Raw genomic sequence first — 16,002 nt, forward strand, 5'->3', positions numbered from 1 at the left:
TTTGAAAATGTGTTGAATAATAATAAGAAAAATACTTTGTATTCTGATGCACAACATAAAATCTGGCACATTTTCTACTGCCAACTGCTGGTGCATCCTTCAATTTTTGCGACAAGCATCTGCACAACTATACATAAACGCTCCATGTTTCAGTGCAGTTTCTCACTACTGGAAAGTACAACAATGCGCAAATAATTGTGACTTTTAGGTTCAAGACATCCACAAATTGGGACCACTTTGTTCTAGAGATAGCAAGGAAAACTAGGTATCAGTGCTGATGTTTGCAAATGTGTCCTTTTGTACAGGAGAGAACCTGGCACTCCAAGGAAAAGCCTCACAGTCATCACTGTATTCACATCTTGGCGATCCATATAATGCTATTGATGGGAATCGTGACAGCACCTATGCAGATGGCTCCTGCTCTTGTACATCATACATAGCCAGTCCCTGGTGGCGAGTGGACCTGCAGAAAACACATAAAGTGTTTTCTGTTAAGATAACCAACAGAAATGCATTCGAACATCGACTCGATGGAGCTGAGATCCACATCGGAGATTCTGCTGTGAACAATGGCAACAGCAATCCCAGGTAGTTTACAGTCCATTAATTAAAATACTACTATGACTAAAAGTTGGTTATGAATGGATATTTGTCATTAAGTTTTTAACAGTAACTTATATTTACTTATATTAAGCTTTAAAACCAAAATGAATAGGTCTATCCATTTATTAAAGTGATCATTCAATAAGTTAACAAAGTAATTTCTTTTTCTCCTAGGTGTGCTGTGATCACACACATCCCTGCAGGTTTTACCCACACATTCGACTGTAAGGGGATGGATGGTCGCTATGTTAGCATAGTCATTCCTGGAAGAAGCGAGTACCTGACCCTGTGTGAGGTGGAGGTGTATGGCTCTAGACTGGATTAGATCTGACGAGGTTCAAAATGACAATTTACATAGCTAGTACTTAGCTGATGCTCTTTTATAGATTCTGGTTGCAATCATAGCTTAAGCTTCACTTATGACATTAACATTATTAGAGACAACATATAGTTAGATCACATTAAACTGCATTAATAAATGTTTGACCACTAGGAGGCAGAGTAATTACAAAACGAGCTGACAACATCATCTAGCTGAATAAAATTGTTGTGGCTAATATGTTAGCAAACAGTTTCCCATTTACACATCAACACAAAACCAACATTAGCATTCATTTGGAGTCATGTATCTGCCTGCGGGATGAATGTGAATCCAATATTCAATCTCTTTTTTAGCTCTAGTTTGGTGTCCATGACTCCTGAAAAAACATATTTGTTCTATAGCTACTAGATACTAGATGAAGAGCTGAACTTGTCATATGTTTGAATTTCTGTTCAGCCTTCTACCTAATAACAAATGTACATCTATCCTAAGTTGACTACATATGTGTGTTTGCCTTATGCCTTTGTCCTCTTTGATTCTGATGTAGACACAGTAGTGTTGTAACATTAGTCTGCTTGCATTATTAAAGGCTGCATATCAACCAGTGTGGTTTATCAGAGCCTTTTGAGTAGTGAGACTAAACCATACAAATGTGTAAAACCAAAACAAGAAGCAAAAGAGGCTAAAAGGCTCTGTTGGTGATAATAATAATAATAATAATTAAGAGTGACACTTTCACATTGCACATATTAATGTCATTCAGTGTATTATAAATATCAACAGTGGAGCTGGCTGTATGGGCTGTAGAGTTGTAGGCAGAAGGTGTGGACTGTTTTGACAAGATGAGGTCCCTCCCAGTCTTGCTATAATGACTATAGCACTATTATAATTCAACCATGTAAACTGTCATCTGGAGTTTCACAGGAAAGCAAAACGGAACAAAACAAAACAGTTTGCAGTGATTACAGCAGTCTCGTCGACAATAGAGCTCTACTCTTAGCAAAGTCTCTGACTGTATTCTAAAGAGTTCATGTTTTAACTGTTTTAACTCATCACTGGAGCTTTATTTCTCTCAATATGTTGTGTGTTTTTCTTTAAGAAAAGATTAGCCTCGTGTATATACTGAGAAGTAGCAACCCTTTTTAGTTTTCCACTCCAGAAAATATATTGTTTCATACTTGAAGTTGACCATATTTTCAATAAAAACAGAACTGGTATGCATGTATCGTGACTTTAACATCACTTGAAAAAATATATCCAACTTTAATAATCCACTGGGTAAGTGGAAGGAAGAATGCTTTCAAATCGTGAATCTTGACTTTAGAAGATTGTATGTAGGAAAAAATAGTTTAGTTGAAGGAGGTGTGATATCTTGTTCAGAATTAGAATCAACTTTAATGGCCAAGTGTGCTTCTGCATACAAGGAATTTAACTGGTTTACAGTAGTCTCTACTTATATATATCACAACAAAGTAATAGAAAAATGAAATAGAATTAAATAGGAATAATAGCAATAGAATAATTGAAGAAAATACGTATATACAAAATGGTATGTTCAGCCATAACACCATACAAAAGTTTTACAAGTATGCTCAGCGTACAAGTCATGGAACATAAAACAATGACATAATGTCAGCATAGCATGAAATATCAGGTTAGGTACTATTGACAGCATGTGATTGACTTCAGGTACTTAACAGTCATGAAAACAATCACCCTGCATTTATTATTATAGTTATAAGTAATTGTGTGTTATTGAATGGAACTTGGAATCAGTCAGGAAGCATGCTGAGTTTTGCTTTTGTAAGGAAGAAGCCACCTGTTTTCTCTTTCATCCTTCCCTCCTATTGACAGCATGCGATTGTCTTCAGGTACTACAGCCAGGAAACCCTGCATTTATTATTATAGTTATAAGTAATCATGTATTCTTGAACTGAACTCGGATTTCTATCCCCCCACCACACTGTTTTCTATTTCAAACTAGCTCCACATATATATATGTTATATATAATAATATATCAGTCAGAGGGATGAAATTAGTATTTTTACTTTACTACTTCAAGTACATTTTGGTGTTAATACTCTGTATGTGTACTTTTACTTAAGTAGGATTTTTCATGCAGGACATCTCTGTATTGGTACCTTTACTTAAGTAAAGGAGTAATTAGTCCATTAGTCTCTCTCAGTACTTTCTGACTCCCCCACAATGTCTGTAGCCCCAAGTCTTTGAGTTCCTACTTCCCACTAAAGATATAAATCTTTTAAAACCATTACTCAAATTGCACAAAATAGTACATTTGTTGGGGACTATTTTCAGACACGGATTAACACACTATGGTGCACTAGTGAGTATTTTCAGTATTACTCAAGTAATACTCAAAATGAACTACAGTGTGTGTTCATGGTAATGAATGATATGTTTTTAATTTTTTGGACAATGACATGACAATGATAATGACACAGAAGAATAAAATAGATCTATCACAGTCCTCTGCCAAACTGCCACTGTTGCTGTGTGCCTTTGCATTCAGCCATCAGATCTGATCCTGGAGTTGCTGTGTGCCTTTGCATTCAGCCATCAAACCTGATCCTGGATCCTGTAAGGCTACGTGAGACAAGTTTATTTGTACATCACATGTCATACACAAGGGGAGTTCAAGGTACTTTACATAATGCATTAAATCATATTGCTGAGTAGGTTTGCACATATAGGCTACAAGGAATTTGCCTTGGTGTTGTGTTGTATAAACAAAATTAAGTACAGTAGTCCTAAATAACATACAAATAAATAAAGAATTTACAATTTTTAAAAGAAAATATATTCCAGGTGAGAAGAGCTGCTACAGGTTTAAATTTCAAATTGAAAAGAATGAGATGTACAAATATTGACCAGGAGTACAGTATATGCAGTGCAGAGGTTTAGGCTACAGACAAGCAGCAGTACTTTATTCTCTAACACACTAGGAGCCAATAAGAAAAGTACAGAATTTTGATTCCCTGCCTGCTCATCCAAGTCTCTTTCTCCAATCACTCTTCACCTGCTTCAGTCAGCACCTGATTGTCATTTGCCAGTACACCTTCCCATTGTCAGATCATCAGTGTTGCCTTTGCGTTCCACCACATAAACATAATCCTACATCCTGAATCCCGTATGGAAAGGCAAGGCAAATTTATTTGTATATCATATCACATTTCATAAAACAGCATTAAACACTAAAATGCAGATTTAAAAGAATAAAAACCTTAAAAGAAATGCAAAAAGTTCATAATTAAGGTTCAGTTAAAGGAGGTGCAGAACATATAACATGCAGTTTTCAATCTGGGTTTAAAAATGGTCAAGTCAGAGCAAGTCTACTATCCTCTGGAAGTTTGATCCAGCACTGAGACCTGAGAACTTGTGTGATGTGTTTAGTTAATCTAATCTGTTGGAAATGAAAGTATGGATTAATTTTTCTAAGCCCAAGTTATCGGTTATCTGTTTGAGATTCTTTCTAAAGGATTTGTCCTCACAATTGATGTTAAAATCTCCCATAATCATTACCTCTTTATTGAAATTACATTTCTTTTAATAATTTCTCAAATTTCCCATAGAAACTACTAGTGGAAGAGGGAGGATGATACATTGAAATAAGAACAAAGGACATTTGTGATGACAAAATAATATTTATACCAATACATTCCAGTTCTTTACAGTTTGACCAATGGATTTCATTACAGTGGATACTATCCCTCACATCATATCTCTGCCTCCCTTTGAGCCCACTCTATCTCTCCTGTAAATGTTAAAACCAGGGACTTTTAATGCTGCTGATGGAGTGTTTTCGTGAAGCCAAATCTCAGATAAACAAAGGAAGTCTAAACTAAAGTCCAATAAAAGATGATGGACTTGATCACTTTTAGATTTAATACTTCTTATGTTCAAATGCCCACCCAAAAGACCCTTTGGCTTAGCTTTAGAAGCCCAAACGGTTCTTGACTGATTGACAGTCCGAAAAACATCCCACTTCCTGTTCTTTGAGATCTGCCTATTCCTTACCTGCTCTCTTGTCGTGCCCTTTTGGATTAGTTTGATTGTCCAGACTGCCATCCCATTGTTAGCCTGGCCACTGCTTTAAGTAAATTTCCCTTAATCCTATACCTGCTTGCCTCATTACAGAGGGGGGGTTTCTGCCACTGGCTGTCAAAGGCCAGGAGGTGCAACAGGTTTATACCGTCTCCTCTTCTCAAAAGTGGACAACACCATCTCCATCATCAAAAAAGGTTCACCAGAAAGGTAAAATTGTAGGTTGTTGAGGGTTGGAAGCTTCAGATCTCTTGGGCTGGGAAAAAAATATTTGTTACAGAGTCGCCTGCTCTCTCTTTGATGAACATGTGACTCAAACTCAGAGGCATCTTCTTTAAACTAAATTTGGCCAATTATAAACTGGCTGCTAGATTCCAAAACAAACCTAATACTGTAATAATTTACCTGCTAATTTGATATTTCAATGCACTGGAGATGGGGCAGATCACAGATGAAACTTTGTGTTGGCCGGCAGAATAGTTGGCAAACGCCAAAAGTCCTTATTCAACTGTTTACGGAAAGGACGAGAAAGAAAGCCAGGAGTATCCTGGCAGATAGCTCCTATATGGAAGAGGATTAGGGCCAGATGTGAAAATTTTATTTCAGTTCTGAGTCAGAATTCTGACTAATTCTTTATATATTATATATAATTCTTTATATATTCTCTAATCCTCTTCCATACTCCCATCCTCTATTCAGCCAGTTTTAGCCTCTTAGCTCCCGGAGGTACTAAAGAGTGCCACTGAAAACTAAAAGTGTATTTAAGAAGTCCTTCATTCCAAGTGCCATCAGTGTTCTTTACTCTGCAAAGTGACTGATGAGAACTAAGCCTCAGACATGAACTGTGTTTTATGTGTAATGTGACTTTGTCTAAGTGTTTGTTTTACTGACTGCTTCGCTGTCTCTATGTTGTAAGAATCATGTGTAGTGCATCTTCATGTTTTGGTGAGCTTAAGACAATTTTCCACCCTGGTGGACAATAAAGATCTATTCTGTTCTGTTCTATTCTAAACTCAAAGGAGATACATGTATTCGCCTCAGATGGTGAAATAAAGTTATTACTAGCTTATTTATTTGCAAATGCAGGGTGTATATTTGTTGGCAGAAGGTGAGGTGTGGACTGTTTTGGTAAGCCAATGTAAGATACATATTTGTCCCAATGGGCAAATTTGTTTTGGATCACACTGCAGTTCCACACCTGATCGTCATGTGCCAGCACATCACTCTGTTGTATATATATACCTGTACTCTTACCCTTGGCCAGATCATCAACATTGCTTGAGCCTTTTCATTCAGCCACCTGGACCCGAACCTGAACATCGTTTTACCCTTTTACAGCACAAACAGCGTATCAAGGTATGTGGTTGTAGCTGAATAGCCATGCTCTCAAATACATTATTTAATTGCCATTAGTCATTCATTTTACAGGAGTTATTGCATCTTTATGCACTTCTAATTCTATTATTGACTGTAATCTGTCTCAAACAGAACAATGAAACACAGTTCAGTTCTGCTGTTGCTGCTCTTCCTGGGGACGTGCTCGGCTTACACCTATAGTAAGTATGATCTGGCTATGTCTGTGATATCTGTGTTATAAAACATTAACAAGTATAATTGCCAAAAAATCCCGGTGCCCTAAAATGGTTAATTAGTTCTGTGTAAACAATAAAAAGATGGTGGAGTGACAATTAAGATTCATGTGGCTTGGATGTGTTAAGTAGATTTGTTTCCGAATTTTGTTTACACTGTACACAAGTTTGTTTTTTTTGTGGAGAAGTGATTATGTGTATGCAGTGGTTGAAAAATGAATTCAAATTTATGTAGCAGAACTATGTTTTTTCTTCTCTTCTATCCAATCTATCAACTTAAGACCCCTCAGATTTATCTTGGGACCCTTACAGCAGTTCAAACTAGCTTCACCTCGACCAGCTACAATAATAAAATGCTACTTATACATTAACTTAAATGTATTTAATATATCAGTCACAACTCAATTTTCTGCAAAATGAATACTTGTACTTAAGTACTTCTAAGTATATTTAGCTGGTAATACTTCTATGGTTTTACTTAAGTAGGAAAATGAATGCAGGACTTTTACTTGTAATTAAGTATTTTTAAATTCTAGTAGCCAGCGACTAGCTGGTAAACATAGTGGAGCATTGAGCAGATAAAGAGCCAGATATAACAGAGCAGAAAGAGTGAATATTGGCCTTTTACCAGGTGGACAGAAACAAGACTCCAAATGAATGATAATGTAGCTCCGTACCTGCGGGATGTGGAAAAAATAAACTGTTTGCAAACAAGTTCCCCATATCAACTTAAGATGATGATAATTCATTGTTGTGTTCACAATTCGTCACCATTTGCCGGCAAGATTTTATTTTTTGTTGCATCGCAAGGTAAACAGCAGAATTACAACATCAGTCTGGACCAAAGTGGTGGACCAAATGTCTCTATGTCCACGCCGCTAACGTGGCTTAAAACAAAGCATTCAAATCACACTAACGCAAACCACATGATGGGCAAGCAGAGGTTCTCAGGTGTGATATAAATTCCTCCACAGGGATAATCAACATTAAACTTTGGAAAAAAATGTGTGTATTTCTTTCGCAGAAAATGTGGCCTTGCGTGGAAAAGCAACTCAGTCATACCGCAACCAGGGATCGCCTTGGTCTGTTTTTGGAGCTGCTTCCAATGCCATTGATGGAAACCGTGAATCTAATTACAGAGCCGGTTCATGCAGCCACACTGCAGTACAGACCAACCCCTGGTGGAGGGTGGACCTGTTGGAGTCCTACGTGGTCACCTCTATCATCATCACCAACAGAGGAGACTGCTGTGCAAACAGGATCAATGGGGCAGAGATTCACATCGGTAACTCTTTACGAGACAATGGTGCCAGAAACCCAGTGTAAGTGAACATACAGTAACTTCTCATTAGATACAGGACTGGAAGCAGACATAAACCACCCAGATACTGATGTAGCCCATCTACCCTCTATATATGTAGTTGGGGCCCTGAGTTCTTTATCCAATTAACTTTGATATGGTAAAGCTGATTCACTTAATGGTATTTATATTGGCTCACTTTGGAAACCTTATACCTTCCGGATATAACTAAAAATTGTGAGACTACAATATAGCAAATAATTGTGTGCACTAGCCCTTTAACACAGTATACAAGCATTAATAATCTTATAAAAGAAATTTAATGACTGACGTTTTTTTTTTTAAAATAAACCTTTAAGGTACTTCAGTTATAAAATGCATTCATGCACTGTTTCCTCTCTCTCTCTTTTAGGGTTAGTGTAATTCCTAGTATCCCAGCAGGCAGGTCTTATACAGTAACTGTTACAAAACACGTGGAGGGACGTTATGTGGTTGTGGTTTTACCTGGTAAAGGAAGGATCCTCACACTCTGTGAAGTGGAAGTCTACGGGTACCGTGCCCCAACTGGTGAGAATTTAATATGTAGCTGAAGCCACACAAATTTAATTTGCTAGGTGATGCTGGCGCCTCATTTTCTTTACAGCTGTGGTCACAGCAGGAGTTGAACTGCATTCATTTGAATAAAGAAAATGAGTGAAATGCATGTACTTCCTGCTACAAATAAATCTCTGGTGGTATCTATTTGAACTGAGGCCTCATTTACACCTGGTGTGTTCTGAATCTGGATACATTATCTGGATAATGAAATCCAATCAGTCTTTGCATTTACACCTGGTTTTAAAATGTGTTCTCATTTTTTCAGCTGTTCCTGCCTTGTGATTGGATCTGAATATGCAAATTTTCTAGGCAGAGCTGGCGTACTTGTCAGCAAACATATTGCGTCCCAGGTCAAGGAAACTGCTGCCATGAATGGATGTCATTCACTTTTTTTCAAGGGAAGACTTCTAGTTACAGCTATTTGTAGCTTTTACAAAGCTTGCTTTAGCTGGCAGGAAGAGCTAGGTGACCTTTAAACTTACTGTGATGACTTTATTCTTATGAATGTGGTCACACTTTACAGATACATACAGCATTTACACCTGGCTAAGATCCAATCACAGTGGGAGCCCGACCACCTCCAAATGTTATCTGCCTAATCTGATTGCATTCTGATCACAATGTGTTCATTCTGAGTGCATGGACACCTGCATTAACATGTGTTTTTCTTTACTCAGATAACATCCAGATACAGATGGCATATTAATGCCAAGTGTAAATAGGGTATAAATGCGTCATAACTCGAACATGCAATCAATACATTTACACCTGGCATTAAAATGCCATCTGTATCTGGATAATGAAAATACATGTGAGAGCAGGGTGTAAATGCACTCAGAACGCATTGTGATTGGAATACAATCAATTTTTGCCAGATAACATTTGGAGGTCTCATATTATTTTGTCAGGCTCATATTGTGATCAGATCTCAGCTAGGTGTAAATGCAATCTGTACATTATGAACAGTGATTTAGAAAAGAATGAAGTCCATTCATGGCAGCAGTTTCCTTTACCTTGGAAGCAGATGACTGTTGACAAGTCTGCCAGATGTGCCTAGCTAATGTGCATATTGAAATGTGATCATAATGCAGGCACAACTGAGAAAACGAGAACGCACTTTAATACCAGGTGTAAATGCAAAAACCCATGAATTGAATGTCATTATTCAGATAATGGATCCAGATTCAGAGCACATGTTAATACCAGGTGTAAATGGGACCATAGTGAGAATCAGAAGTATCTGGTCAGCTGGTTTATTTAGAAGAACAATGAACATCTTAAATTATTCATAGGAGACAAGAACTGATAAATCCAATAAAGAAACAATTTCTCAAGAGTTACTGGGATACTGGATAGTGTCTGAAAAAGATTTGCAAATGTGTTGAATAACAATAAGATAATAAACACGTTGGATTCTATTACACAACATAAAATCTGGCACATTTTCTACGGCCAACTGCTGGTGCATCCTTCAATTTTTGTGACAAGCATTTGCACAACTATACATAAATGCTCCATATTTCAGTGCAGCTTCCCACTACTGGAAAGGACTCCAATGTGCAAATAATTTTGACTTTTAGGTTCAAGACATCCACAAATTGGAGCCACTTTGTTCTACAGAAGCAAGGAAAACTAGGTATCAGTGCTGATGGTTGCAAATGTGTCCTTTTGTACAGGAGAGAACCTGGCACTTCAAGGAAAAGCCTCACAGTCATCATTGTATTCATATCTTGGCAATCCATATAATGCTATAGATGGGAGTCGTGACAGTAAATTGTCAGACGGCTCCTGCACTTACACAAAATGCACGGCCAGTCCCTGGTGGCGAGTGGACCTGCAGAAAACACATAAAGTGTTTTCTGTTAAGATAACCAATGAAGCTAGATACCCAAAACGACTTGATGGAGCTGAGATCCGCATCGGAGATTCTTCTGTGAACAATGGCAACAGCAATCCCAGGTAGTTTACAGTCCATTAATTAAAATACTACTATGACTAAAAGTTGGTCATTAATGGATATTTGTCATTAGGTTTGTTAGCAGTAACTTATATTTATATTAACCTTTGAAAATGAATAGGTCTATCCATTTATTAAAGTGATCATTCAATAAGTTAACAAAGTAATTTCTCTTTCTCCTAGGTGTGCTGTGATCACACACATCCCTGGAGGTTTTACCCACACGTTTGACTGTAAGGGGATGGAGGGTCGCTACGTCAGCATAGTCATTCCTGGAAAAACCCAGTACCTGACCCTGTGTGAGGTGGAGGTGTATGGCTCTGAACTGGATTAGATCTGACGAAGTTCAAAATATACAACAATTTACATTGCCGATATTTAGCTGATGCTCTTTTATAGATTCTGGTTGCAATCATAGCTTAAGCTTCACTTATGACATTGACATTATTAGAGACAACATATAGTTAGAGCACATTAAAACTGCAATAGTAAAGTTCGACCACTAGGAGGCAGAATAATTCTAAAACAAGCTGACAAACACAGCCCTGACAACATCATCTAGCTGAATAAAATTGTTGTGGCTAATATGTTAGCAAACAGTTGCCCATTTACACATCCTGTCAACACAAACATAACGTTAGCATTCATTTGGAGTCATGTATCTGCCCACAAGATGAATGTGAATTCAATATTCAGTCTCTTTTTAGCTCTAGTTTGGTGTCCATGACTCCTGAGAAAAATATCTGTTCTATAGCTACTAGATACTAGATGAGGAGCTGAACTTGTCATACTTCCTCCAATTCATAATATTATGTCTGCTGCAAAACATGAACCTTTTGCACTTGATTTCACATAATTCTTGTTTTTCTGTTTTTAATGTATGGGTTTGGCACCTGGACATTGGTTCTGGCAATTCCCACCTTTTAATCTATTGTCCAATATGTTTGAACTGTTCAACCTTCTGCCCAATAACAAACATACATCTATCGTAAGGTGACTACATATGTGTGTTTGCCTTATGCCTTTGTCCTCTTTGATTCTGATGTAGACCCAGTAGTTTTGAAACATTAGTCTGCTTGCATTATTAAAGGCTGCATATCAATCAGTGTGGTCCTGTCTTTTCTCTCTGAAGTGTGCTGTGGGTTTATCAGAGCCTTTTGAGTAGTGAGACTAAACCATACAAATGTGTAAAACCAAAACAAGAAGCAAAAGAGGCTAAAAGGCTCTGTTGGTGATAATTATGTGTCCGTCACTACGAGTGACACTTTTCACATTATGCATAATAATGTCATTCAGTGTAATATAAATATCAACATTGGAGCTGGCTGTACGGGCTGTAGAGTTGTAGGCAGAAGGTGAAGTGTTTATTGTTTTAACAAGATAAGATGCACTTTATTTGTCCGTATGGACAATTTTGTTCTGGACTTAGCACTGTAGTTTCACGACTGATTGTCATCTGCCAGCACACCTGCCCTTCACTCTTGTACTGTACTGTCACTCAGTTGTGTATATATATACCTGCCTACTTACCTTTGTCTTCGGCCAGATCATCAACGTTGTTTAAAGCCTTTTCGTTTAGCCACCTGGACCTGATACTGAACATAAATATTCCTGTGTGGTCCACATCAAATCATATTCATCAGCACAGCACAGACAGTGGCTGCTAATCTTTCTTTGAGTTTATTTTGCATGTCAAGGTATGTGGTTGTAGCTGAATAGCCATGTTCTCAAATACACAGTTTGGAGGGTTATTTCATTTTTGTGTGTTCTGTTGGCTACATATAATTACTTAATTGTCATTAGTCATTCATTTTACATTTAGGTAATTTCATTTTTATGCACTTTGGATATCCAACTTCTGGAACAAAGCATTAGATTTTTGGTCTGGGATAAACTTCATAATAATGACAATGTAAATGTATTCAGTGTAATTCTGTTATTGACTCTGTAATCTGTCTCAACCAGAATAATGAAACATGGTTCAGTTTTGCTATTGCTGTTAATCCAGGGGGCGTGCTCGTCTTACATCTATTGTAACTATGATCTGGCTATGTCTGTGATATCTGTGTTATAAAACATTAACAAGTATAATTGCAAAAAAACCCAAAAAATTCTTGCGCCCTAAAATGGATAATTAATGAGTGTAAATAATAAAAAAAATGGTGGAGTGATGACAAAGATTAATGTGGCTTGGATGTGTCAAGTAGATTCGATTCCAGTGTAATGGGATGGATGGTCGCCCACCAAGAGCCGGGTTCTGCTTGAGGTTTCTACCCGTTAAAGGGGAGTTTTTCATTACAGCTGTTGCCAAGTGCTTGCTACTGGGGGAATTGTTGGGTCTCTGTAAATTAAAGAGTACAGTCTTGACCTGCTCTATGTGAAAAGTGCCTTGAGATGACTTTTGTTGTGATTCGGCGCTATATAAATCAAAATTGTTTGTATTTGTGTTAAAGACTGTTTCCCTGTTAATATTAGTTTCCTCTTGCCTCAACCTGAATCCAAACTTATCTCTAACCCCAACTAGACGTCCTCTGAGATGTTTAAAGATCCCCATCAGACATGTATAAAAACATAACAATACTCTGCTTGGAACAATAATGTATGTTTCATATTAAATTTCCACCAAAAAAAGTATAACTACCACATTAAAATCATTAAAATGGCATCTCCTCCTTCTCCCTCATTAAACATTCCATAATCTTTAAATATGCAAATATTGTTCATTTCAAAAGTTTAACTTTTGGACACAAGATGTCTCCCTCTTCACTGTAAAGTCCATTCTCAGTGTATGTGCACTGGTGGCTTCAAGTTGCCACGTCACACCTGTGTAAGTTACATACTGGAGCACAATTGACTCCAAACTCAGTCCAGTTGGCAGAATAAAATTTTGACATTGTACGTTTCTGCAAACCACGGATACGTTGAACCTCTATGTTTCAATACGTATCATTTCATCGTTTCTACAATACGTAGCATAGAGAAAGAGACGTAGTTCAGATGACATCTACATGTGCTGACTATCTTATTAAGAGGAGGAAAGGTTGGGTGGTTGGTTAGAGAGTTAGATGGAAGAAAGTTGGAAAAGCATCAAAGCAGCAGAGAGCACTGTTGGAAACCACCTCGAGACCACAGTCCGCTTCCCATTTCAATTGACAAAAAGGGGTGTTTGTAGCGAGACGTTGGGACATTTGCAGCCATTTTTCTTGCAACAAAAATCGGGTATTTTAACCCAAACCATGATCTTTGCCTAACTCTAACCAAGTGGTTTTTGTGCCTAAACATAACCAGACCTTAACCACAGCGTTATCACATCATAAAACATCATTATTCAACTGGTAATGGCCATTTAATGGGAAAAGTCAACATTGAAACGTAGACATTCGATGCATCCATGGTTTGCAGAAACGTACAATGTAAACATTTTATTCTGGCGATTGGGTAGTTGTTAAGCTCTCAGTCAATAGTATATTTTTTCTTTGCAAGTAGTCTCATGTTAAAGCTGATAACAGACAGTAGATTAAACAAGTGTTAATTTACGCTTAAGGACTGTTGGTGATAAATTGCGCTGTATAAAAGGTTAAAGATCCCCCATACATGTTTTAAAACATATAAAATGACTGGTTTGAATGATAATTTCTGTCTGATGTGGCTCTTCTCCTCCTCCCTTTTTGAAAAACCCATAATCTATGAATATGCAAATATTCTCATTTCAAAGGTTGAACTTCTGGACACAAGATGTCTCCTGCAAATAGCTCCAAACTGGTTTGGGTAGCATTTGTGTAGCATGGGCTACTCTATGTTTTAATTTGTCTCTTATGCCTGTTATCCCTGTATATTATCTGGTGTCTTTGTTTTATTTAATTTGATTTGATTGTATTTGATTTTATTTCTTTGGCTGCAAAGAACTTTGTGATTGGTGTCTGTGAAAGGTGCTATATAAATAAACTTTGTTTTGCTTGCTAGTTGTTATGTCACAAAACATGCTTGTTGGTACACGTCTTTAACTTTTCAGTGAGTGCAGAGAAACTTTCCCTCTTCATCAGATGAATGTGGAAACACATAGTGTGATGACACACAGCGAAGAGCAAAAATCCAACTGATGAAACAAGAAAAACACATTTTTGAGTGGAGGGGGACTTTAAAGAGGAATTTCACTACTGTAAATATGATGAATGCTTAAAATTAGGTAACCTATGTAGTAGAAATGTGCAATTATTTTCGAAATTGGTGCCCTATGACTAGATAAAACTGAGAAAAAGGCTGTAGATTCCGAAACCTAACCAAAAGCCTAAACCAAATCCATGTGATACAAATGTTGCTGCAGTTGTAGGCAGCATTTCTGCATGTTTCCAAGCCTCAGGCGATTTATTACTTTATTACTTTATTTATATACTTTATTCTCTGACACAATGGGGCCAATAAGAAAAGTACAGAATTTCACTAGCCTTCTCCTTTTAAAGGACTCTTCTAAACCAACAAACAATGCTGGATTGAACCTTCCAGAATAGCACATATGTTACCGCTGTTTGCAGTCTGCATAAGTCGAGGGCTTTAGATAAACTCTGAATGGATCTAATACACCTCACACTTTCTCCATAGACTGCTATTATCACAATAGCTGTCTCAGTAGTATTTATTTTTCCCATCCTGCCTTCAGCCACACTCTCACTTCCCCAGTCCCCTGCATTTCCATGGAAGTCTCCATTCCCTGCCATTCATCATCTGACCACCAGAGGCCCCCGGACTTTCCCATCATTCCCAGTCACCTCTCCAATCACCCTGTACCTGCAACAGTCATCACCTGATTGTCATCTGCCAGCACACATGCTCTTTTTTTTCCTGATCATTTCATTATTACTCCATTGTGTAAATATACCTGCCCTCTTATTATTGTCCTCTGCCAGATTGCCAATGTTGCTGTGTTCCTTTGCATTCAGGTACCAAACCTGATCCTAGATCCTGGATCCTGTATGGTGAGACTAGGCAAGTTTATTTTCATATCACATTTTATATATAAGAGGAATTCAAGGTGCTTTACATAATGCATTAAAATATTAAAAAAAGGAAAACAGCATAAATACAGGATATGTAAAGATGTAAGAGCAAGATGGTTAATGAGGAGTACTTAAAGAGGAATTTCACTGCTGTAAATATGATGATTTATAAAACTAGGTCATCTACAGTATGTAGTAGAAATGTGCAATTATTTTCAAAATTGGTGTCCTATGACTAGATAAAACTGAGAAAAAGGCTGTAGATTCCCTTATCACTCTAAAGGGGGAAATCCTACAACAACCAGGATACATGGCACGCGGTCCCATCCAAGGCCACTGATGGTGTGTTTATAGAATGTAGGTGGTGAATACATTTCCTAGCAGAACAGCCAATTATCAAAGACAAAGTTAGTATTGAGCTGCATTATATTTCTTTACAAAGGCATATTTTCATTTACAAAAGGCTTTGCCTCATTGAGTCCAGTTATATCATACTGGTATGCAAGGATCATAAAACAAAGGGTGAGCTGGAGTTACTTATGTGGCTCATTTTAAACATACAGAGAGCTGCTCACAA

The 16,002-nt window shown here is 37.5% G+C and overlaps 1 protein-coding gene across 1 annotated transcript in view; it reads left to right on the forward strand.

The window, feature by feature from the left end:
- LOC137190647 (uncharacterized) overlaps positions 1-11,533 on the forward strand; it is a 30,042-nt gene extending 18,509 nt beyond the window's left edge. Inside the window, exons 10-17 of the mRNA XM_067600169.1 lie at positions 306-588; positions 778-926; positions 6,272-6,344; positions 6,477-6,544; positions 7,602-7,899; positions 8,290-8,444; positions 10,151-10,433; positions 10,615-11,533. Coding sequence (XP_067456270.1) covers positions 306-588; positions 778-926; positions 6,272-6,344; positions 6,477-6,544; positions 7,602-7,899; positions 8,290-8,444; positions 10,151-10,433; positions 10,615-10,765 — 1,460 coding nt within the window. The 3' untranslated portion in view covers positions 10,766-11,533. The remainder of the gene's footprint in view (positions 1-305; positions 589-777; positions 927-6,271; positions 6,345-6,476; positions 6,545-7,601; positions 7,900-8,289; positions 8,445-10,150; positions 10,434-10,614) is intronic.
- The last annotated feature ends 4,469 nt before the right edge of the window (positions 11,534-16,002 follow it).

The sequence above is a fragment of the Thunnus thynnus genome, chromosome 10 (genome assembly GCF_963924715.1).
Source record: "Thunnus thynnus chromosome 10, fThuThy2.1, whole genome shotgun sequence".
In the NCBI taxonomy this organism is placed as follows: domain Eukaryota; kingdom Metazoa; phylum Chordata; class Actinopteri; order Scombriformes; family Scombridae; genus Thunnus; species Thunnus thynnus.